Source organism: Kogia breviceps, chromosome 3 (genome assembly GCF_026419965.1).
Source record: "Kogia breviceps isolate mKogBre1 chromosome 3, mKogBre1 haplotype 1, whole genome shotgun sequence".
NCBI lineage: Eukaryota > Metazoa > Chordata > Mammalia > Artiodactyla > Physeteridae > Kogia > Kogia breviceps.
The window spans coordinates 148556239-148580024 of NC_081312.1; the positions used below are offsets into that span (position 1 = coordinate 148556239).

The 23786-nt window shown below is 45.5% G+C and overlaps 1 protein-coding gene across 1 annotated transcript in view; it reads left to right on the forward strand.

The window, feature by feature from the left end:
• The window catches only part of MYO5C (myosin VC), a 115094-nt gene that overhangs the window by 54276 nt on the left and 37032 nt on the right, over positions 1 to 23786 (forward strand). Inside the window, exons 15-30 of the mRNA XM_067029857.1 lie at positions 517 to 651; positions 1149 to 1246; positions 2150 to 2236; positions 2675 to 2786; positions 3566 to 3777; positions 6133 to 6298; positions 7876 to 8022; positions 9931 to 10095; positions 11327 to 11420; positions 14349 to 14412; positions 17500 to 17680; positions 19983 to 20076; positions 20335 to 20398; positions 20480 to 20560; positions 21761 to 21941; positions 23569 to 23662. Coding sequence (XP_066885958.1) covers positions 517 to 651; positions 1149 to 1246; positions 2150 to 2236; positions 2675 to 2786; positions 3566 to 3777; positions 6133 to 6298; positions 7876 to 8022; positions 9931 to 10095; positions 11327 to 11420; positions 14349 to 14412; positions 17500 to 17680; positions 19983 to 20076; positions 20335 to 20398; positions 20480 to 20560; positions 21761 to 21941; positions 23569 to 23662 — 1975 coding nt within the window. The remainder of the gene's footprint in view (positions 1 to 516; positions 652 to 1148; positions 1247 to 2149; positions 2237 to 2674; positions 2787 to 3565; positions 3778 to 6132; positions 6299 to 7875; positions 8023 to 9930; positions 10096 to 11326; positions 11421 to 14348; positions 14413 to 17499; positions 17681 to 19982; positions 20077 to 20334; positions 20399 to 20479; positions 20561 to 21760; positions 21942 to 23568; positions 23663 to 23786) is intronic.

Below are 23786 nucleotides of genomic sequence, written 5' to 3' on the forward strand. Positions count from 1 at the left end.
TTAAAGAAATAAGTGATGCAAAGTAGTGAGTGTCTTAAAAGAGGTACAGATCAAAGATTTAGGTAACTCAGAGGAAGTTGGGATTAATTCGCGCTGGGACACCAGGGAAGTTATTGTGAAGGGGGCGGGGCTAGAAAATATTATAATAGCACCTTGAGTAATGGGTAGGGTTTGGATCTGCAAGGATGAGAACGTGGGGTTAGGAGGGAGGAGATTCCAAGCGCAGAAGCAACGTGAGCCAAGGCGCTGAGGGAGGAAGAGTAAATGCGTCTCCTATTCAGAGTGATACCCACATACAGACACTCACATGGTTTCCTTTCTGCTCCCATTCCTGGGAAAGAAACCGTCTGTCATCCCAAGTGAGGACGACCCCCTTGTGGAACTGCGATTTGGCCAAGATTGTTACTCTTCCCCCCACTGGTTTAGACATGGTTGTTGTGACCATTTCCTTGATTGTTCCAGCTGAGGACTGTGGGCGAATACTTTTGACATTGAAACCCTCTTTGTTCTTCCCAGTTTCGTCTCTGTGCCAACTTTTTTCAAGAAAATCCAGTTCCTTCTTCACCTTTCAGTTCGGCGATCACAGTTAAATCTGCAAAACCAGTCATCAAGCCGAACAACAAGCATTTCCGGAGCACCGTGGGGAGCAAGGTACTGAGAGGGTTTTCTTAGGGCCGGGAGCCAGCGGTGGGTGGGACCCATTCCAGGCCTGGACACGGGCACTGGGTTTCTTCAAATCTATTCATATAAATGCACATGCAAAGGAAAGTAGTAGTTCATCATCATAGTGCCTCAACCTGTAAGGCTACACACATCTGAGCAAACCATATGTTTGCACAGTAACCTGAGTCACTAAAGTCCTTTGCTGTTTGGGAGTATTGGACAGAGAACTGCTCTGTCCACAAGAGCAGGATATGCTCACAAACCCAGTCACAGACTAAAACCTTTCATAATAGACATTTATGCATGAAGGTAACTTTTCCTCTTCTTGAGTAACTTATCAAGGTTGGACCTTTTTTTTTTTTTTAACGTCTTTATTGGAGTATAATTGCTTTACAATAAGGTTGGACCTTTTTTTTTTTTCCTTTTAACCTGGATCTAAGCATTAAATTTCAGCACGATGTTTGTCACCTGACCTTGTTTCCTAGTTCCGCAGCTCTCTGTACTTGCTCATGGAGACCCTCAATGCCACCATGCCCCACTATGTTCGATGCATCAAACCAAATGATGAGAAATTGCCCTTTGAGTAAGTGTTCTTCTGCAACAGAGTGGGGAAGAAACACCGAGGAAACGGTTTCTGTCGTGATGTTGGAGAATTTGCTTGCAATTGTCGGGAACTTTACTGTTTCTGGGTTTTTTAATGATTCAAAACAAGCCTGCCCTCTACATATAATGTTAGCACAACCCCTCTGGCTAAGCCGTCTCATCTCCGGGATTAAGCAAAAGGGTTAGATTTGAAAGAATTATTCTACACCTAAAGCTTACGCAACTGAAAAAGCCAGAACATTTTCCTTGACGGTAAGAATTTGTATGTGTTTGGAGGAGAAATGCTGTAGAGGGGTCTGAAGTTTTGTCTTGAAACATGCCATGAGGCCTTACTTAGACTTGTTCTCTGGGGCCCCAGGGAAAAGGCCCAGACCCACGAGTGGAAGTTATAGAGAGCCTCTTAGCTGACTCAAGCTGTGAGGTGTCTAAGGGAGTGGTCTGTCTGGAGGTGGTGACTGTGTCTGTGTGTCCTCAGAGGGTCAGGCCTAAGCCAGAAGGCCACCTGTGGGGTGTCTTATAAAGGGAACTCAGCAACAAGTAGGCGCTGGGACGGGTGAGCTTGGACATTTCTTCCACTCTGGCTGTCATTCGAAGCTCAGCCCAAAGGCCATTTCCCCACAAGGCTTCTCTCTGTTGCCTCCCTCAGTCAGAATCAGCTGCTCCTTTCCCTGTATCCTCAGTGAAGCTTTCTGAACTGTTTCACAGAGCTGCTATCTTTGTTTGAGCTGCAACACATATTTATTAAGTATCTGCTGGGCTCGGGGATTACACAGGCAGACCCTGTTGCCCAGGAGCTCACATTTGGGGCAGGTCCGCTACACTGTTCATGGGCCTGTTTATCAACTGCGATGGCTTAACACACGATCAGATCGTCTTCTTTCAGGTTTGACTCCAAAAGAATTGTTCAGCAGCTGCGAGCCTGTGGCGTTTTAGAAACCATTCGCATTAGTGCGCAGAGCTACCCTTCTAGGTACGTTGTCAGTTCCCTGTTTGGGGAGAAAATGCCCAACTTCAGGTCTGTGCTGAGCTCCAAGGGAGGGGCTGCCGCGTTTTCATCAGATATGTTCATAAGATGTCCCGCTGTGCTGTGGGAAGCCCAGATGAGTGAGCAGCATGTGGGACAGAGGCCACCATCCCCACCCTCACCTCTGCACTAGTGAGGGTCACCCTCTGCCTCCCCGGTGCCCCTGAGAAAGGGAGCTGGAGGGGGAGGCAGCTGTTGGAGCGGAACGTTAACAGGAAGCATCCAGGGAGCAAAACCATCCAGGTGTGCTCAGGTGAGGTTTGTGGGCAGTAGGTCAAAGGTCAGGGTCATTGTCCCCAGAACGGTGGCAGGTAAGCCCTTGGGGTCCACAGGCAGCATGCGTTTCCTCCGGCCCGCCTCCTTAGGTCTGCCTTGACTTTCCAGGTGGACGTACATCGAGTTCTACAGCCGCTTTGGGATCCTCATGACCAAGCAGGAGCTTTCATTCAGCGATAAAAAGGAGGTGTGCAAAGTGATCTTACACAGGCTCATCCAGGTCAGTCCTGCTCTCTCCTGGAAACACGGGCTCGCAAACACTGTCCTCATCTCTGCCTCTGTCTCAGGGCTGTAACTGTCATGAATGCCTAAGCAGAAAGGATACGTGCCCCGAGTGTCTGTGTGCTAAGGAGATCAGAGCAGACCTACTCATGGGACATCATCTCCTGACAGCAGGAGTCACCTTGAGGGAGCCGAATTCAAACCCTGGCCTCCACCACCACCGTGTCCTCCTGTCCTGCTGTGTTCTCCCACAGCCTAGGGAGCTTCTGCAGGCCAGGCTTATGTTACACAGTCAGCTAGACGGTTGCTGAGCTGGGGGTTCCAGGCATGGCCCTCAGTGTGGACTTAGAGGTTTGCTGAAGCCATGACTTGTGACGGAAAAGAGGTGGGGAAGCAGTTATGATGGCCAGGAAGGGGGTGGTGAAGAGAAGCCAAAGGAAGACGGAAACCAAGCCTTTCCGGGTGCCTCCGCTCTTCTGTGGAAACCACCTGTGAAAGGCTGGAGCTCCCCGGCAGCCCAGCCAACAATGCACACACCGCTTCCCACCCCACAGACGGATGCCTCACCCTCAAGCCCATTTCTTCCCCAGAAAGAAGCTTTAAGCAAACAAGGCAAAATATAAACTTCTAGGTCATAATCAGAGCTTTTCTGCTTTATGTCAAAGAGATGTCAGAATAACAATGTTGGTGACATGTTTGGATCTCTAAACATCTTTTCCAAATACTATAGAAAATCTGAAGGATTTTGTTTCTGATTATGTCATTTTTCTCTTCCAGGATTCTAATCAGTACCAGTTTGGTAAAACCAAAATTTTCTTCAGAGCAGGGCAAGTGGCTTATTTAGAGAAACTCCGGTTGGATAAACTGAGGCAGGGTTGTGTTGTGATACAAAAGCACATCCGTGGCTGGCTCCAGAGAAAAAAATTCCTCCGAGAGAGACGAGCGGCCTTGATTATCCAGCAGTACTTCCGGGGTCAGCAAACCGTGAGGTATGTTGGAACCAAGAAGACGTGTGCCATCATATGACTTTCTTCGCCGTCACCTTGGGGGACGGGGCCTCCTTTCTCCTGGGACCCAGGTGCAGATGCGTCCCCCGAGGTGGCCGTGAGCCTCCAGGTGAGATGGGTGTGTCCTCGGGGGCAGGTGGTGCTGACTGCCTGCTGTCCCCACGTGGCAGAGGTGACAACCAGGACCCCGAAGAGAGGAAGCCCTGATCAGCGTGCTGCTGAAGAGGGTCAGAATTCCTGGTGAGACCAGGTAGAGGGGCTGGGCCGCTGGTCCATGGGAACTGAAAACACCTAAGGTGATCAAGGTCCAAGTGGAGCCTCAGAGTAAAGACACCAGTGACCAGCCTACCTTGCAGGTGGTGGGGCAAACCATGCCTGAGGGGACCATGGCAAGGCTCTGCCCGCAGGCACTAAGCCCCTGGGTGGGGCTGCCTGAGTGGAGGGCAGTTCCGAGGGCCACACCCACCCCGCCCCTCCTTGAGTGCTCCCGGGAGGCCATGCTGGCCTGGCCAGCGAGACGGGCATCCCTCCTGGACAGCATTTTGTGGTTCTGTGTCTGCCCTGCCTCTCTCCTTCGCTTGCTCTGAGGGTAGTCGAGGGCACAGGTGTTTAAGGGTCAGGCTGTGTGGCTCAGCCTCCCTTGTCCCAAGCTTGAGCCTGACCTCCAGCAGCATCTGGGCTTCTGCACGTGGCTGACACACCACAGCCTTCATCTCAGCACACCCCAAACTGGACACGCCATTCCACCACCCTACCCCCAGCCCAGCCCACTCTCCTCCCAGGCAACCATCTTACACAGAAACACAGCCAGCCTTGCCCTCCTGAGCCTCTGGTGTCAGTTAATAGCGGCAGTCTCCAGGGCAGGAAACTCCAGAGCTAGCTTCTTCCCCAAACTCACGCTTCCCTTTCCGTTTGGGAATCACCGTGGCCTGGGATTCTGTTCCCCGCTTGCCTCTTGTGTCTGTCCGGTTCATTTCATTCCTGCACCCCTGCCCTGGATGAGGCCTTCCCCCTCGTTTGCCTTTCACTCTGCAGCACTGCCCTCCACCTGCTTCCTTTCTCTCCCATCTTCCTAAAGCAGGGCCTGCCCTGCTCCTGCCGTGAATGCCTCCAGTGGCCCCTGTTTCCCACAGAAGAGCACTCAGGTTTCAGCATGGTATTCACGTCCCCCCATGGCCTGGATGCAGCTGGAAGCCTGGAAGCTCTGTGAGGACGGGGGCCATACTTGTCTGGTTCCCAATGCATCCATACGTAAGACCCAGCACAGTGATTTGTCACATAGTAGGTGTTCTATACATACATATACACATACACACACACACACACATATATATATGTTTATATATATATTTTTTTTTAAATAACAAATTGTCCCCATCTTTCTCACCTCACAGACTACCAGTTTTCTCCATGTATCTTATATTCTAGCAATTCCAGACAAATTCCCTTTTTCTGAATATTTCAGGCAGTTAGGCCTTTGTGCCTTCACTGGTCCCTCAGTCTGAAATGCCTTTTCCAGCCTTCAATGTCTACAGAAATCCTACTTTTCCATCAAGCCTGGCTGACATCTCAGCTCTTCCCAAACAGAATGATATTTCAGTAAGATCTCTCTTACAGATCTTTTAGTAGTTATTTTACTTTTCTTCTTTATCCCACTTGACCATTTCTAAGTCCGTCTGTTTCATGAGGTTGCAGACATTGAAGGTAAGAACTTTGTGTTCACCCCCAGTCCTTTAGATAGGTCCTTCGAAAACAAACCTTTTTCTGTAAGGGCCAAATATTTGGGCTTCTGAGGTCATGTGGTTTCTCATACAACTGTTAAACTCTGCCTTTGTAACGTGAAATCAGTCATGGGCCATTTGTAATTAATAGTTGCAGCTGAATTCCAACAAAAGTTGACAATAATAGGTGGGAGGCTGCAGATTTGCCCCCCAGGCCGTAGTTTTCCAATCCCCGATCTAGAGCCTCCAGCGTGATTTCCCACAAGAATGACTAGGTGAATGAGCAAGTGCAATGCCAAAGCACAGTTGTGTTGTCATGGTCTCTGTGGGTATGTGAGTGACAGTGGGGTGATCTGCCTGAATGTGAAGAGTGTGGCAGTCCCCACGTGGTGCCTCGTTCCTGGAGCAGGTCCACGTTCGGATCAGGGTGGAAAGGAGAGGTAGTGACACTGATCTTGAGTAGACATTAGCATAAACCACTTACAGCGTTAAATGTGTAGATTTGCAAAACATGTGAATATGCCTTAGTTAAGAGGTGTTGCACAATCGTACCGCTCTGGAGTAGGTGTCAGTGCCCTGTGGGTAACAGATTTACTCTACATTTTTTTAAACCAAGGAAAGCTGTTACCGCCACAGCCTTAAAAGAAGCGTGGGCAGCCATAATCATTCAGAAGTACTGTCGTGCGTATTTTGTCCGCAATTTGTACCAACTGATTCGTGTGGCCACCATCACCATCCAGGCCTACACCCGAGGATTCCTGGCGAGGAGGAGGTATCGAAAGGTGCGGCTTGGGCTTCCCTGGTGGCGCAGTGGTTGAGAATCCGCCTGCCAATGCAGGGGACATGGGTTCGTGCCCCGGTCTGGGAAGATCCCACATACCGCGGAGCGGCTGGGCCCGTGAGCCATGGCCGCTGAGCCTGTGCGTCCGGAGCCTGCACTCCACAAAGGGAGAGGCCACAACAGTGAGAGGCCCGTGTACCACAAAAAAAAAAAAAAAAAAAAAGAAAGGTGTGGCTTTCTGGGATGTGAATGTCTGTTCATACATGTCCACTACAGGTGGGATTTGGTTATTGTTTCAAAAGTCTAGGTAGGAGAAAACATTTGCAAACGATGCTACTGATGAGGGATTAATTTCCAAAATATACAAAAAATCTCATACAGCTTAATATCAAAAAACCAACCCAATCAAAAAATGGGCAGAAGACCCAGATCGACATTTTGCCACAGAAGACATACAGATGGCCAATAGACACATGAAAAGATGCTCAACATCGCTAATTATTAGAGAAATGCAAATCAAAACTACAATGAGGTATCACCTCACACCCGTCAGAATGGCCATCATTGAAAAGTCTACAAATAGTAAATGCTATAGAGGATGTGGAGAAAAAAGGAACCCTCCTACACTGTTTGTGGGAATGTAAATTGGTGCAGCCACTATGGAGAACAGTATGGAGGTTCTTTAAAAAATTAAAAATAGAGTTATCATATGATCCTTCAATCCCACTCCTGGGCATATATCCAGAGAAAACTCTAATTCGAAAATGTACATGCACCCCTATGTTCACAGCAGTGCTATTTACAGTAGCTAAGCCATGGAAGCAACCTAAATGTCCATCAGTAGAGGAATGGATAAAGAAGATGTGGTGTGTGTGTGTGTATATATATATATATATATATATTTATGTATATATATAGCGGAATATTACACAGCCATAAAAATGCAGCAATGCCATTTGCAGCAACATGGATGGACCTGTAGATTATCATATTAAATGAAGTAAGTCAGGCAGAGAAAGACAAATATCATATGACTTCAGTTATATGTGAAATCTTTAAAAATGATACAAATGAACTTATTTACAAAACAGAAATAGACTCAGACATAGAAAACAAACTTGGGGTTAGTTACCAAAGGGGATAATGGGATGTGGATAGATAAATTAAGAGCTTGGGATTAACATATACACACTACTATATATAAAATAGATGAACAACAAGAACTTACTGTATAGCACAGGGAACTATATACTCAATATCTTGTAATAACCTATAATGGAAAAGAATCTGAAAAAGAATATATTTATATAGGTATAACTGAATCACTTTGCTGTACACTTGAAACTAACACAGCATTGTAAATAATTACAATTATTTACACTGTAAATAATTGTAATAATTTACAATGTGAAAAAGAATCTGAAAAAAGATAGGTAGTAGTGCTCTGTGGGTTGATTACAATAAATTCATATTTTACCCTGTAGGAATATTTTGGTAGTTATATCTCCCAACATTGGAAGAGTGGATGAGAAAAACAGTAGAGACCCAGTTTGCATTTCACAAAATCTTGTTTTAAAGATGCTGGAGGAACACAAGGCTGTGATCCTTCAGAAGTATGCCCGGGCGTGGCTGGCCAGACGCAGATTCCAAAATATCCGACGATTTGTGCTCAACATTCAGCTTACGTACAGAGTTCAGCGTTTGCAGAAAAAGCTAGAAGACCAGGTAGGTGTTCCTAACGCATCTTTCATATTTACTTTTTCTAACAGATATATTTTGTTCTGGGCCAGTTCCTTAGCTATGCTGTTGATGAAATTATTTTAAGGCAGGACAAGAAAAATTGAACATAAATTTTCTCTGCCATTTGAGCCACAACCTTGTCGCCTTTAGCGTGCGTTGTGCATCTGCATTATATGTTAACTAGATCCTCTTAGAAGACACAGGAATGCCTACCCACCCCCTCCTCCCCAAAAAAGCACTTTCCTCCTGGTGCCAGCAAGGTAGCTGCTTAAGAGATAACTTTCCTTCCTTAATCCTGTAAAGGGTCACAGTGATCCATTACTTGTCTTGTTGGACTATGTAAACTGTCAATATATTACTTTGACGTATAGCCCTTTGTCTTAAAAACTTATATAACTGTGCTTTGACCTCTAACAGGTGGGACAGTGCCCAGAGCTTTCTGAAAGATTGTCTGCTGGGTTATAATCCTTAGGTTGGCTCAAATAAAATACTTTATTTCTTTTTTAGATTGAATATTGATTAATTATTTCTTTTTGTCAACACTGTTAAGGTTTATGCCCATGTTAGGAGGTTCAAACAGTTTACGCAGACCAGCTGAGCTAGGAAACAGAAGCGCACTGTGAAGGGCTGATACGTATGGTTGTGTAGGTTGCACAGTGCACAAGGGCACCTGCCCAAGAGAGCAAGTGGGGCTGAAATCCAGTCTGGCTTCACTTGCCAGCCCATGTGTCTTGGTATAAAGCTGTACTGCCTTGAGGCATGGGTGCCTTTTTCTAATTTGCACAAAGATGCTACGTGCATGCCAAGCCATGCTCCCTCAGAGCTGCACTGGCCCAGAGAAGTTGCCGTTTTCTAACTTGCCCAAAGGTCCACGTGGTCTAGCTACAGCCCTGCCGAGTTTGGGAAGATTCCCCATACCATTCCCATTGATAGGAAAAAACTTCATATACCCTCAGCCAGTGGGAGAGAGCTGTGGAACATGCAGTGTTCAGTTCTATGAAACTTACTGCTGCAACTGTCTCGAATAATACTGAGATTCTCCTACAGTAAACTTTAAACTTAGCCCTAGGGGTCGTTGGTGAATGTATGAATGTGCAAACAAGAAACTTCAGGTTTTGATAAAGTTTCCCCTCCTTGTGCTGTTGTGCAGCAGGCCTGCATGTTATATAGCTTGTGGAGAACAGCACTGAAAAACAGCCCTGGCCAAGTGGGAGCAGGGCCCATGGGAGTGTCCACACTCCCTGAGCTCCTTTCTAGATATTCATGTGCTTAGGGCTGCCATGACAAGCCAGCACAGACTGGGCGGCTTAAACAACAGACATTTATTTTCTCACAGTGCTGGAGGCTGAAAGCCCAAGATCAAGGTGTTGGCAGCGTTGGTCTCTTCCGAGGGGTTTCTCCTTAGCTTACACGTGGTCTTCTTCTCCCTGTGTCTTCACATCATCTTCCCTCTGTGTGTGTCTGGGTCCTAATCTCTTCTCATAAGGACACCAGTCATACTGGATTAGGGCCCACCTGTATGACCTTGTTTTACCTTAATTACATCTTTAAAGAGCTAATCTCTAAGTACAGTGACGTTCTGTGGTACTGGTGGTTAGGACTTCAGCATGTGGATTTGGGGGGATGGAGGGGACACAGCTCGGCCCACCACATTAGGGCTGTCCTGGAGCTCCAGGGTTGGACTAAAAGAGCCACCCGCTCAGGAAGGCATTTGCCTAACTAGCTCTGCATCCCTATTTTCACTAGGTTGAAGGTGCTTATACATGCCATTGTAATGATAACTGTGGTCAGTGTAAATAAACCTCCGACTTAGATGAGAAGATGTGAGGAGCAAATGGAACAGCTTCTTTCTTTTGGATAAACCCCTAAGTATAGGATGTTTCTTTCCTCTAGAACAGAGAGAACCATGGGCTGGTGGAAAAGCTGACCAGCCTGGCTGCTCTTCAGGCCAGTGACGTGGAGAAGATTCAGAAACTGGAATCAGAGCTGGACAGAGCAGCCACCCACAGGCAGAATTATGAGGAGAAGGGGAAGAGGTACAAGGCTTCCGTGGAAGAGGTCTGTGCTGGAAGTGACTATGGGCATAGGTTGTGAGTCGTGCCGTGAAAGAGATCACAGTGCAGCATTTTCCTACAGAGTAGACTTCTGCAGGGCAAATCAGATTTTGCCATTGGCTTCCATTACCAAAGAGAGCCTGCATCTTAGGGGAGGGGAGATCTGAGGCCTAGAGTCCGGGTGGGGGCGGAAGAGAAGGCTAATGCTTCAAGAAGCACAATATAATGTTTCCTCTTCCTTTCCACGTTTGTAAAGTGATGAAAGGCCTGAGAAAGAGCCCCGGTCAGATGCTTCCCTCTCTTCCAGCATGACCTTGATCTCCTGTCACTTGTCCACCTGGTGTGCACCCTGGAAGCATCACCCCCAGAGCATCAGTGTAAAACATGGGCAGGTTTTCATCTCTGTGGTGTAGTAAAAAGATCAGTAGACATAAAAACCAGATATCCCAGGTTCAAATCTTCTCTGTCTGGGCAACCTTGGACAAGTCACTTACCCTCTCTGACTTTTGGTTTCCTCATATGTAAAAGGGGAATAACAAAAAGGGACTGACAGAATTATTGTGAAGATAAAATTGTCAGATAAAATAATTTAACCAAGTGACTGTCATAGAGCCCTGCAAAAGTGTGAACTGCTGTTTTCTAAGCAGGTGATCTTTATTACCGTCTGTTCTGTACCTTCTGAAGTGCCACAGCACCCACCGTAGTGGCAGCCTGGGGCCCCAGGGCGTCCCTCTACTCCCCCCCGACCAGATGCCTGGCTGCACCAGCACGGCTCCTGGCATCCGCCTCACTGCCAGTCACCAGCCATCAGCACCCAGGGGGCCCAGCTGCCAGCCCAGCAGGCACTTGACAAGAGAACTTAGGTCGTGATCACACATCCTTCCTGCATCTCAAAGTGTGAATCCACTTTACATCATAAATTTCTTATATTAAGTATATAAATACCCTGGCCAAGGAAAAGACAGAAGTTTCCTTGACTGTGGGAAGACCTTGGATTTGGTTCTTTCCCCTTGATTTCAGCCATTTCTGGGCAAGGCTGGGAACTAGTGTCTGTTGAAGTCACATGGAGCCCTTGCATGTGGAGCTAAACACAGCGTCTTGCAGTGGGCTGGTGCCGGCTGTTACCTATGGATGGGAGCCGAGACCAAAAAATACTAATTTAAAAATATACAGGCAGTGGTGACAAAACTCAAAGTGAGGTTTTCAAAAAAGCATTTTTGTCTTCCCTTTGCTAGAAATTGGCAAAGCTTCAGAAGCGTAATTCAGAATTGGAAATACAAAAAGAACAAATACAGCTGAAGCTTCAAGAGAAGACTGAGGAGTTGAGAGGTAAAGCCCTAGGTGACCCGACACGCATTCACCCGTTCACAAGTCCAGTCATTCAGGAAATAGGTACTGGGTGGGAACTGAGTTTCAGGGTGGACCAGGAGGCTCTGGTATAATGAGAAAACTTTCACTCCACAGAGAATAACTTTATTCAAATCGTGGCAACTGTACCCTACAGATTCATCTGGTTTATTTCCATCTTTTGTCGGAGCACAGCCGTCCCTGTCTCAGAACCTCCTGGGCCATTTACAAAGTACCAATGGGTGGGCCATCAGCCTGGAGCTGTGATATCAGAAGATGGGGTTGGGGAGTATCTGTGGGTGGTGGTGGTAGGTACGGTTCAGAGTCTGTATTTTTTTAAACCTTGTGTCATCCTGATGCATTGTCCAGAGCAGTGTTGGGATAATGTTTGTGGCTTACCAAGGATTTGCACTCAGATTTCAGCTCTGTCCAAGTTACTTAGTCTAAGTGGTACCCAGGTCCTCTGCCACTGTCCTGGCCCTGAACAAAGGGCCCTGCTTAGCACTGAGGTACATCAGCCCTGAGCTGTCAGATGCAGGCCCTTGGGACCAGCAGTATCACTTTCCTTTGGAGTGTGGAGCAGCCATCCTTAGCCTAGCTCTGTCCATCTGTACTTGTCCGACTCAAATTCTAATTGCAAGCCCTTGCTAAATCTCAGAAAAGGCAGCAGCAACATGAGCCTAGTGGTTCCTCACCAGGTAGTTTAAATCACCACACTGGATTATCTGTCGTGTCCGGGAGCTATTCCTTAAGCTCCAGTGTGGGGGCAGGAGTGCAAGGGTTCAGGCCTGGGGATCTGGCACACACCTTAGGCCCAGCTGTTGGTGGATGTGCCAGCATCTGGAGGAGCACTAAGCCCTGGGGGTTCAGGTCAGAGAGCAGGAGAAGCACATGTCGGGAGGAGGAAGTAAACATCCTGAGACGTGGCCAGCAGAGCAGGCAGGGTGTTCAGGTGATGCCCAGGATGGGCGTGACCTCCTGCTCCAGATACTGTGCCCTGCACCCTGTCTCTTAAGGGCTGATGATGTGGGTGCTGGGGCCCACATACGTGGCAGTGATGGACAGGAAGAGGTTAGAGGTCTGTGAGTAAACCTTGAACACGAATTAGGGAAGGGCTTTTTAATTACAATCCATTCCTCTTGAGTGTTTGTCCTTTTTTCTAACTTCTTTAAGTGGAATTTCCCACAAAAAAAATTTTAAATTCCCACAAGTATGTCCTGAAAATTATATGTTTGACAGCATTGACATGTTTGGGTGGGTAATTTTATAACTCCATCTAAAAAGTGCCTGAGGGCTTCCCTGGTGGCGCAGTGGTTGAGAGTCCGCCTGCCAATGCAGGGGACGAGGGTTCGTGTCCCGGTCCGGGAAGGTCCCACATGCCGCGGAGCGGCTGGGCCCGTGAGCCATGGCCGCTGAGCCTGCGCGTCCGGAGCCTGTGCTCCGCAACGGGAGAGGCCGCAGCAGTGAGGGGCCTGCGTACCACAAAAAATAAAAAAATAAAAAGTGCCTGAAACACACCCCATGTTTATAAACTGCTTATCCTGTGGATCTCCCTACACATGGCAAACTGAGTTTTATGAAAGCACCAACTTCCACTTACCCATGTGATGTGGGACTCAAGGGTATTATCGAATGCTGTTTCCCCTTTTTGAGATTCCACCTTGGGCAAAATCTCATTGCTTTGGGGAAGAAAGTCCCATTGGGGCAGCCTCTTTAGCCCATTTGCAAATAGCCCTAGATGGTGAACACCAGAATTGAAGTCAATTCTGTGAATGAATTAAACACTGAAGTTATACCAAATACTGTATCTTCTAAATTAAAGCTTAAGCATTTTCCCTAGTATTTTCTGGCTGACTCATGACGTTCTGAAGCAGTCATTTTGATTCAGGGACATTTTACACTGCATTAGACAAACTGTTAACCTGTTGGCTTTTTTTTAAAAAAAACAAAGTCATGTGGAGGATTACTACTGTCACGTCATCCCTGGGCTCCCCTCTGGGGCAGGACTCAGAAATGAGGTAGAACTCAAGGACGAGGTGTCAGCTAAGCACATATCGGGCTGTCAGGCTTTGATGGGCTGCATCTGTTAATCCTGCTCCCATTCTGAAGGGCACCTGTTGTGTGTGGACACATTGGGAACGTGGAGCTGTCCTAACCGGAGGCTGTCTTGAACCCCAGTGATTGTTTCCCAGTGGTCAGGTGCCCACTTAACCTATACTTTGTGTTGGGTTCTTGTATTGTATTTAAATGCAACAGTGGCTTTTTAGACTTCCTCTTCCCCAAATGAAGACAGACACTTTATTATTTTCTTGGTTATCATGAATGAGTGATTCTCCACCAAGGCCCTTTTGTTCCCACACCCCCACCAGGGGACATTTGGCAATGTCTGGAGACATTTTTGGTGTCACAGCTACAGCAGAGGTGCTACTGACCTCCAGTGGGTAGAAGCCAGGGATGCCAGTCAACATCCTGCAATGAGCAGGATGGCCCCCTCTCCACAGCAAAGAATTATCTAGCCCGAAGCATCAATAGTGCTGAGATTGAGAACCCCTGTCATAAATTGATCATCTTCTTCCCAAAGGGTTTCTGTTTATTTTTAATAATAATATTTATTGTCTCAAAGCCAACATATCTATTTCCATAAAGCAAATGGTATTCAGACCAATGAAAGTACTCTGAGTGAAACTATTTATAGATTCCAACACAGCAAATTTCTGAGGGTTATTATTTTGAAACCCCCTTATCTATTTCTAACTTATAAAAAATGACAATTGTACGCTCATCTTAAATCCCATTAATCATAAATATCACATGATTATTCTTACATTCTCACTTTCTTAAATGTGACATGAAACAATCAAGGCATTGCTTTGCGGACATATTTCAAAGAGCATTCCTTCTATTTCACAGAAAAAATGGACAGCCTCACCAAGCAGCTCTTTGATGATATGCGGAAAGAAGAACGACAGAGAATGTACGTAATCTCATTTGCCTTAAAGCCACTGCTTTTTTCTCTCTCTGCTGTTTTCTGTTTTGCTTCTCAGCTTGCAGGTAGCAGATCACAGATACAGGAGAGCAGGGTGTGAATATTTTTAGGAAGTGAGAGACTGAGCTTTGTGAGAGTTAAGTGCCCAGCGTGCACCTCTCAGACACTGCACAGGTTCTGGAGTTGTGGGCACAGTGGACCTTTATTGCCAAGACAGTGAGAAGTTCAGACAGAGACTGCCACCTCTTCATCTTCCATCAAGTCCAAGGATGAAAATTACTGCCTCTTAAATAAACCTCCCTTCCTTCCCCTCACCCCCCACATTGTATCTGTAAACTTGACTCTTGTCTCAGGCAGTAAGGTGTGTAACCCATCTCACAAAAATTAAGACAGGTCCCCATGAGCTTGTACTGTACCAGTCCTGCTTTCCTGTCTCAGTATTAAATCCTTTGCTAAGGTCTAGAGGCTACAGTCTGTGCCCACCTCTCTTAAGAAGTCAACTCACAGGTTTTTAGATCTCTGGGTAAGGGATTCATGGCAGGGTGTTGGGGAGAGACGGAATATTCTTGCATATCTCTGTCGGAGGCTAGAAGTCACAGGGCTGCCTGGGTGGCAGGATGTACAACCTCCCTGTGAAGTTAGTTAGCAGGAGAACCTGGGTCTGGATGAAGGGGGCAGGATGCTAAGCAGTTAGGGGAGGGAGTGTCACTGAAAATCTCCAAGAGTTAACAGATACATAAAGTGTTTCATGATCCTACATCAGTTTTGTTTGTTGTTTTTTTTTTTTGATGTATCGTTGATTTATAATATTATATTAGTTTCATGTGTACAACATAGTGATTCAAAATTTTTATACATTGTACTCCATTTATAGTTAGTATAATATATTAGCTAATATTCCCTGTGTTATATAATATATCCTTTTAGTTTATTTATTTTATACATAGTAGTTTGTACCTCTTAATCCCCTCCCCCTTTCTTGCCCCTCCACCTTCCCTCTCCCCACTGGTAGCCACTAGTTTGTTCTCTGTGAGTCTGTTTCTGTTTTTCTACATTCATTCATTTGTTTTATTTTTTAGATTCCACATATAAGTGATAACACACAGTATTTGTCTTTCTATGTCTGACTTATTTCACTAAGGTATCATACCCCCCAGTTTCATCCATGTTGTTGCAAATGGAAAATTTTCTTTTTTATGGCTGAGTAATATTCCATTGTATACATATGCCACATCTTCTTTTTTTTTTTTTGCGGTATGCGGGCCTCTCAGTGTTGTGACCTCTCCCGTTGCAGAGCACAGGCTCCAGACGCACAGGCTCAGTGGCCATGGCTCACAGGCCATGGCTCCGCAGCATGTGGGATCTTCCTGGACCGGGGCACGAACCCGTGTCCCCTGCATCGGCAAGCGGACTCTCAACCACTGTGCCACCAGGGAAGCCCGTGCCACATCTTCTTTATCCATTCTAGGACACTTCCATATCTTGGCTATTGTAATTAGTGCTACTGTGAACATTGGGGTGCATGTATCCTTGTGAATTAGTGTTTTCATTTTCTTTGGATATATACCTAAGACTGCAATTGCTGGATCATACTTATATCAGTTTTTAAATAGGGATAGTTAACTCTTTACCTTGAAAAGTCTGTTTTTCAGTGAACTCTAAACTCTAGGATAGAGGAGCTCAGCTATTGGCATCTGCTGGTGTTCTGGGGCCACTTAGGAGTGATCATTTCAAGCAGGGGCTTGGAGAGCCAGCCTGAGGCCAAGTCACTTTGACCCCTTTGCAGTCGTCATCAGCCCTCACCTGCAGCTCCTTTTGGTCCCTGGTCAGCTGACTGGGGAAGACTTGGTCCTGTCACAATCCTTGAGAGGCTCAGAGGTGCCACAGTCAGTGGGCACACTTCTGGTCAGTTTAGGCTACACGTCTGAGATTCTCTTTACATAAGATTTCTGGTTGCAATTTGCTTCTTCCAATGTATTTTCCTGGCCTCTTAGGAGCGCTATAGTTTTTTTTTTTAATCTGAAAACAAAGTTTAAAAGTTTGTTAATACCTGTAAGAATAAATGAAACAAAAACCTACTGGGGGCTTCCCTGGTGGCACAGTGGTTGAGAGTCCGCCTGCCGATGCAGGAGACGCGGGTTCGTGCCCTGGTCCGGGAGGATCCCACGTGCCGCAGAGCGGCTGGGCCTGTGAGCCATGGCCACTGAGCCTGCGCGTCCGGAGCCTGTGCTCTGCAACAGGAGAGGCCACAACAGTGAGAGGCCCGCGTACCAGAAAAACAAAACAAAACAAAAACCTATCGGGAATATGACTCTCTTCCTCAGGATCTTCCCCTTTGTGCTATAAAAGCAAGTCATAAAATGGACTGAGTTGACAGCCCAGCAAGTGGGAAGATTATTTCGTAAACTCACAGAGCTCCTAGGAAGGCTTCAATTCCGACTGGGCCCTTGTGAGCTGTGTAGGGCTGGTCTAGGCTCTGTATCTCTCTTTGGTTATTTTTCTTGGGCTCAATTGAGCAGTCGTCGTACAAGGAATTGGCTTTCTGTGGCCTTTTGGGCACCTGGGTTTGCTGCAGTTTATTCTAAAATGATTGAAGAGCTGGACCCTTTCACATATTAAGTGGCTATTAATTTAATAGCCATTTAACTGGTTTAGGACTAAGCCAGACTGCTCCAAGGATCCTTGGTTCAAGGCAGGGGACAAGACTTAGCAGAATGTGCCACGGTCTTTGCTGAGTGAAGAGGCCCCCTTAGGGGACCACGTGGAACCGGGGCGGCTTGGGGGATGCACGACACCCAACAAGCATTGAGTCTTTACTTACATTTAGCCTCCGTCTCCTGCACGTCCTTGGAGTGACCCCTGTAGAGCCACACTTCTCTGATCAGAAGGTGTAAGAAGCTGCCTTAGCCTAAAGGGGACAGAAAGTCTGCTAACCAGAAGACCATTGTCCTCACAATAGGTCTTAACTTGGTTCTTCCTTTCTGAAGGAAGAGCCTCTTATTTTCCAAGTGATCTGTAGTTCTACTTCAGGGTTAAGCCTTTAGAGACGGTTCAAAATTTTCTTTTGCTGCGTAGACTTCTTGAAAAAAGTTTTGAACTGAAAACGCAAGACTATGAGAAGCAGATCCGGTTTTTGAAAGAAGAAATGAAAGCTCTCAAAGATGAGAAAATGCAACTGCAGCATCAGCTGGAGGGAGAGCGGGTCACCTCTGATGGCCTGAAAGGGGAGGTGGCCCGGCTGAGCAAGCAGGCAAAGGTAGGAGCGCCTCACTCCCGCACAAGCTCTTTGGCTGACTCGTGTGACCTGCACGAGAGGGAGGAACTTCACATCCCTGCAGGGTCACCTAACAGCACCCATGTGAGGGCAGAAAGCCAAAGGACCCCGGTTCCTCCAATTCTTCCAAGTATAAACCCCCCTGCTGCCTTTGACTTAGCAATACTGTTTTTTTATGTTTTAAAAGTCAGCTTTCTAACTTTATAAAAATTACCTTTACATAAAGTTGTTCAAGTATGTTGACCCAGAGAATACTTCCATATTAAATTATAAATTGATGTGAACCCCTTTTATATAATCCATCATGTTGTGTATCTGTTAATACCGGTATTAAAATTAAATGACCATATCAGAATCTTCCATTTTAAAGTGTTATCAGATAATCTACCCAAGCTGTGGTCCATGCCTGGACGATCAAGGTTTAACTAAATTCCTTCCCCATTGGAAAATACAAACCTGTTTGTCCCTCCATTCTTCAAGGCAGACCATTTTTTTTTTTTTTTACAGGAGAAGCAAATTACTTTTATTTTTTTATTTTTTTATTTTATTTTATTTTAACATCTTTATTTGAGTATAACTGTTTTACAATAGTGTGTTAGTTTCTCCTTTACAACAAAGTGAATCAGTTATACATATACATATGTTCCCATAACTCTTCCCTCTTGTGTCACCCTCCCTCCCACCCTCCCTATTCCACCCCTCTAGGTGGTCACACAGCACAGAGGTGAACTCCCTGTGCTATGCTGCAGCTTCCCACTAGTTATCTAATTTACATTTGGTGGTGTGTATATGTCCCTGCCACTCTCTCACATCGTCACAGCTTACCCTTCCCCCTCCCCATATCCTCAAGTCCATGCTCTAGTAGGTCAAGGCAGACCATTTTAGTGTAAGGTTGGAAAGCTTTTAAGCTTCCACTAGCTATGTGAGACACATGTTCGTAGAATAATTGTTATGATTACACAAATATCCTGTGTAATCATCAAGGAGTACCCGTGCATAGTTTAGAAGATGTGTCATGGAATCATACCTGGGTTGCCTGAATTTCTTAGCAGAACTGCCAGTATTCTCTGGGCCCTAGTTTCCTATTGTTTGAAAGTAGTAGATTGGACTGTGGAATCTGGAAGGACCACATATGCCTATGAGTCCTGCGTTCTTAGCAGCCACATAAGACTGATGTCAATCTGGGAGTCACGTCATCTGGCTGCAGTCTATATCTTGGGAAATCATGTGGCTGCCTTTGGAGTACAGCACCAATATTTGTCACTTGTTTCCTCTTTGGTAGCTAAAACTATGGTCCACACTCTCCAATGTGGTATATTCAGGAGATTAGTCTGATTTTCAAAGAAAATAAACCCATTGTCATCATGATACATGTTATAGTAAGCCTATAAGTAAATACAAATATGACTTGGAACATTTACTGAAACATTACCAAGAGTCGGGCTTGAGGGTGGATAGTCCTGGGTCCCCTGTCAGCTGTCCATGTGACCCTGAACGTGCCGTGTAACGCTTACGCAGCTTCAGTTTTCTGATCTATAAAAGGTCATTCTACTCCCCTTATAGGCCTGTTACAAGGATGAGGTCATGTATGTAAAATGATCAGTAAATACCAACTTGATCTCCCTTTTCACCCCCTGTGGAAACAAGAGCTTTAACCTTTAAACACTTAGGCTAACTGAGAAAATATCCAGGAAGGGTTATTCACCTCTGAACAGCTCCCATAGCTACAAAAGCACAAACCTGAGCTCACAGATGAACAGAGGCAGAATACAGCCTCTTCCCCACAACCAGAGCTGCCCCTCTTGGACCCAGGTCATGCCCTCACTGCCAACTCCCAGACCTCCAGGGCATGCCCTGCCCCTGCCACTGGGCCACATCTAAACGTAGCTGGAGCCCAGACCCTTGACTTTGTCTGCTTCCTTGCATCCAAGATTTCATCATACAGAGAGAGAGAACTTAGCCCCTGTGCTTGACTTCTCACAGCTCCTTCCCCTCTCCCTCCCCTCCCCAAGCTTGTAGTAAGTACTTATTTTTTCCCTTTTTATAGTAGGGAAGCTAATTTTATTGCTACAACCAAGTACATCTGGGAAGCACAGTATTTTAGGTAGTTAAGGCTTTAAGGCCAAGCTTTATGGGCAGTGATGGTTTAACAAGATTTTAACTGAGAAACTGCAGTTAGGGCAACTTGCATAGATAAATAATACAGTAATAGTGTTCCCTTTGTCTGATGTAAATTATGATAGCTGTTTTTTCTTCACCTGGTTCCATCCTTGCTGGGATTCAGACAATCTCTGAGTTTGAAAAGGAGATAGAGCTACTTCAGACACAGAAGATAGACGTGGAAAAGCATGTGCAGTCCCAGAAACGGGAAATGAGAGGTAACGAAAATATGAGTCACTGAGTCCATTGGGGTGCAGGCTGAATTTATCATAGGTGTCACTGCTAAGGCAGTGTGTCCTTTGATTGGTCTGAGGCTGGTTAGTTAGTTGGTTGGTTGGATAGCTGGTAAGTTGGTCAGCTGATGAGATGGTTAGCTGGAGAGTCTGAAGGGCTAGAGAACTGGGTCCTTAAAAAGGAAATGGGAAAAGAGAAATTAGGCAAAAATGTAATTTATACCAGTTCTGCCTTTTTCTCAGAAAAGATGTCAGAAATCACCAAACAACTTCTCGAGAGCTACAACACTCAAGATGTAAGAAGCAGGTAATCAGTTTTGTATTACCGAGCATTTAAGAAAAGGTAGCACATGAAAGAGATGATTTTCTTACCCTCCTCATGTTGCAGGCTGTCTCCGGAAGATTTGGAACGTTTAAATGAGGATGGAGAACTTTGGTTTGCTTATGAAGGACTAAAGAAAGCAACACGGTGAGAAATTTCCCTCAGGTTCTTTCTGATTTTTCAGAGATAATGTACTATTGGAAACTCAAAAAAAACTTTCATAGATGTGATAGACAAAGTAAATTCCTTACAATAGAATGGTCTAATAATCCCTGGAAATATTTCTTTGAAGATTGAGCAAATTAGTTTAATAATGAAGAACAGTCTCTCTGTGGGATAGCTGGCCAAGTAATAAAACCTATAACCTGTACAATGAAAACTGACTATATCAAATAAGTTAGCCAGTGTTGCTATAGATATATAAATATGTTTATTTATTTATTTATTTAATTTTTGGCTGTGTTGGGTCTTCGTTGCTGTGCACGGGCTTTCTCTAGTTGTGGCGAGCGGGGGCTACTCTTCGTTGCAGTGCGTGGGCTTCTCATTGCAGTGGCTTCTCTTGTTGCGGAGCACGGGTTCTAGGCACGCAGACTTCAGTAGTTATGGCACGTGGCCTCAGTAGTTGTGGTGTACGGGCTTAGTTGCTCCGTGGCATGTGGGATCTTCCGGGACCAAGACTCGAACCCGTGTCCCCTGCATTGACAGGCAGATTCTTAACCACTGCGCCACCAGGGAAGTCCCTATAGATATGTTTAAATTTAAGGCGTTTGCTTCTTTAAAAATTAGTAAACTATTTTTAGAGCAGTTTTAGGTTCACAGCAAACCAAACAGAAAGTACAGAGGTTTCTCATATACCTACTACCCCTACACACGCACAGCCATTATCAACATCTCTCACCAGAGGGTACATCTTTTAAAACCGATGAACTTATGCTGACACATCATTATCACCCAGAGTCAATAGTTTACCCTAGGGCTTACTCTTGGTGTTGTACATTCTATGGGTTTTGAAAAATGTATAATAACATGTATCTTTATCATCATTGCATCAAACAGAACATATTTTTTAATTATTAGAGTAAAAATATAATTTTAATAATGTCCAAAATAAAATTTCTTATCATTAACTGCATGTTAACACCACATAACACTTCCTAACCAGCTAGGAGTTTATAATTATATGTTCCTAATTCCATAGCCTGTAACCTTGTGTACACAAGTAAACTTTATGTGCTTAGGTGCCTGGCTCTTAATTGTGGGTTTTCATAACTGCTGCAGAAGTACACGCTCAGAGTCATCAGCAGAATAAAGACTGTGCGGTTAACTTCTTGACCCCTTCTCTAACAGCATTTTGGAGAGCCATCTCCAGTCCCAGAAGGATTGCTACGAAAAGGAGATTGAAGCTCTGAACTTCAAAGTGGTGCATCTAAGTCAGGAAATCAACCACCTGCAGAAATTATTTAGAGAAGAGAATGACATCAATGAAAGTATCCGTCATGAAGTTACCAGGCTAACATCAGAAAACATGGTATGGTCTCAGCCACGGGCCCCAGTCATGGCCATTATTCTGGAGATGTTATGCGTTAATGGAGTAGAATTCAGTGTCTCAGCTGTAAAACAGATTACATTTCCCAGGAGTGCAATAGCTGGTTCAGAAGATAAAACTATAAAATTACCCCAGGCTGGAAAGCATTTTAAGAGGGTTTACCATAGGATAGGTCCAAATTCTGAGATGTGTGTGCTCTTAAATCTATACATTTAAAATCTAGCCCTAACCCCTTGGCAAGTAACAAAAAGCATTAAGGTAAAAAGGTACCTCTTGAGAGGGGTGTGCATTCAGAAGGTCAGTTGCCCTGCTCATGACACTCATCTCAACTGTTGCAACAGCTTCCTTCTTCCGTGATGCCTGTTCTTTCCCACTGCATTTGTCTCATCCTTTCTTCTCACTCACGTCTACTGGAATTAAGAAATACCTTAGGAACCTTCTCAACAAAAACAATCCTTTCTTAACCCCACACCCCTTGCAGCCACCACCCCATTTCTCTGGGGGACTTGGCCACACTTCTCCATGCCACCTGGCTGTGATTTCTCCACTCACCTTCCGTTTACTCTGTGGCCACTCCATTCTGTGGGCTGCCCCTCCCACTAACTGAATCTGCCTGCACAGGGCTGAGCACAGAGCGTTCCTTTCCACCCTTGTCTTAGTCACTCAGCAGCACTTGGTGATGTTAATGACTCCCTCTCCCTCCTTTCTGTTCTGCTGGCTTCCAGGACACTGTGGTCTCCCAGGTTTCTCATCCCGCCTCGCTGGCTGCTGCTTCTCTACTTCTTTACTGGCTCCTCCTCCTCCTCCTAGCCTGGAAGTATTAGGAAATCTCAGTGCTGTGTCAACACATGAGCATATGTGACCCTGGGCACAGAGGACGTATAGAACGGTAGTTAAGGACCTGCACGTCTTTGTTTATTCCTTGGGTGACGCTTTAATGAGGAATTTGCAGTGAAATCCAGTTGCACAGTCAAACAAGTATTTTTCATTTGGACTTCAGAGGCACGGGTGTTTCCATAAACTTGCACAATAGAAAAACTCTCCGTATGTGACTAGGGGTGGAAATGATGGACATTTAAACAAATATTAGTTAGACAAAGACAGAGGATTATGAAACATATTGGATCATTCCAGACCTCTGCTAACAGAGCCGTGTGCAGCCTGGATTCAAAGGGCATGGTAGGACCCCTTTGAGATGATTCTCCTGTTTCTAGATGAGGAGATGATGTCTCAGGGCCTGGACCAGAGACTGGCTGCCATTTCCTCACATCATCCCTCCCTCAACTCAGCAGAGAATTCCCATATACCCTCCCAGATGTACACTTCCTTCTCTCCAGGAGACCTGGGAGATGTGGAGGGTTGTAGCTATCTGAGAACCGCTCACCCTGAGCATGCTGGTATTTCTTGTGACTATATAGGTCTTGAGGTTAAAAAAAAAAAAAAATTCCATCAATCCAGTCTATGCTTTGGCTAGCCCTCTTACACAACTATACTAGACGTATGTTCCATGAGGTTAATGACCTAGACAGTTCAGTTTGCTTCTGAGCAGCTCTGAGATTTTAAAGTTTATACGTGAAAGTATTCTAATATTTCTAATTCTTCTCTAAAGATGATCCCAGACTTTAAACAGCAAATTGCAGAACTGGAGAAACAGAAGCAAGATCTTGAAATCCGCCTGAACGAACAAGCTGAAAACATGAAAGGTAACTGGAACCCTCATGAAGCTGCTTTTAGAAAATGGTTTCCTGTATCCAGGAAATGACCAAAAAAATCATCATCAAACTGATTCTCCATGGAGCCAGGCAGGTGACATAAATGTGAGAAGTG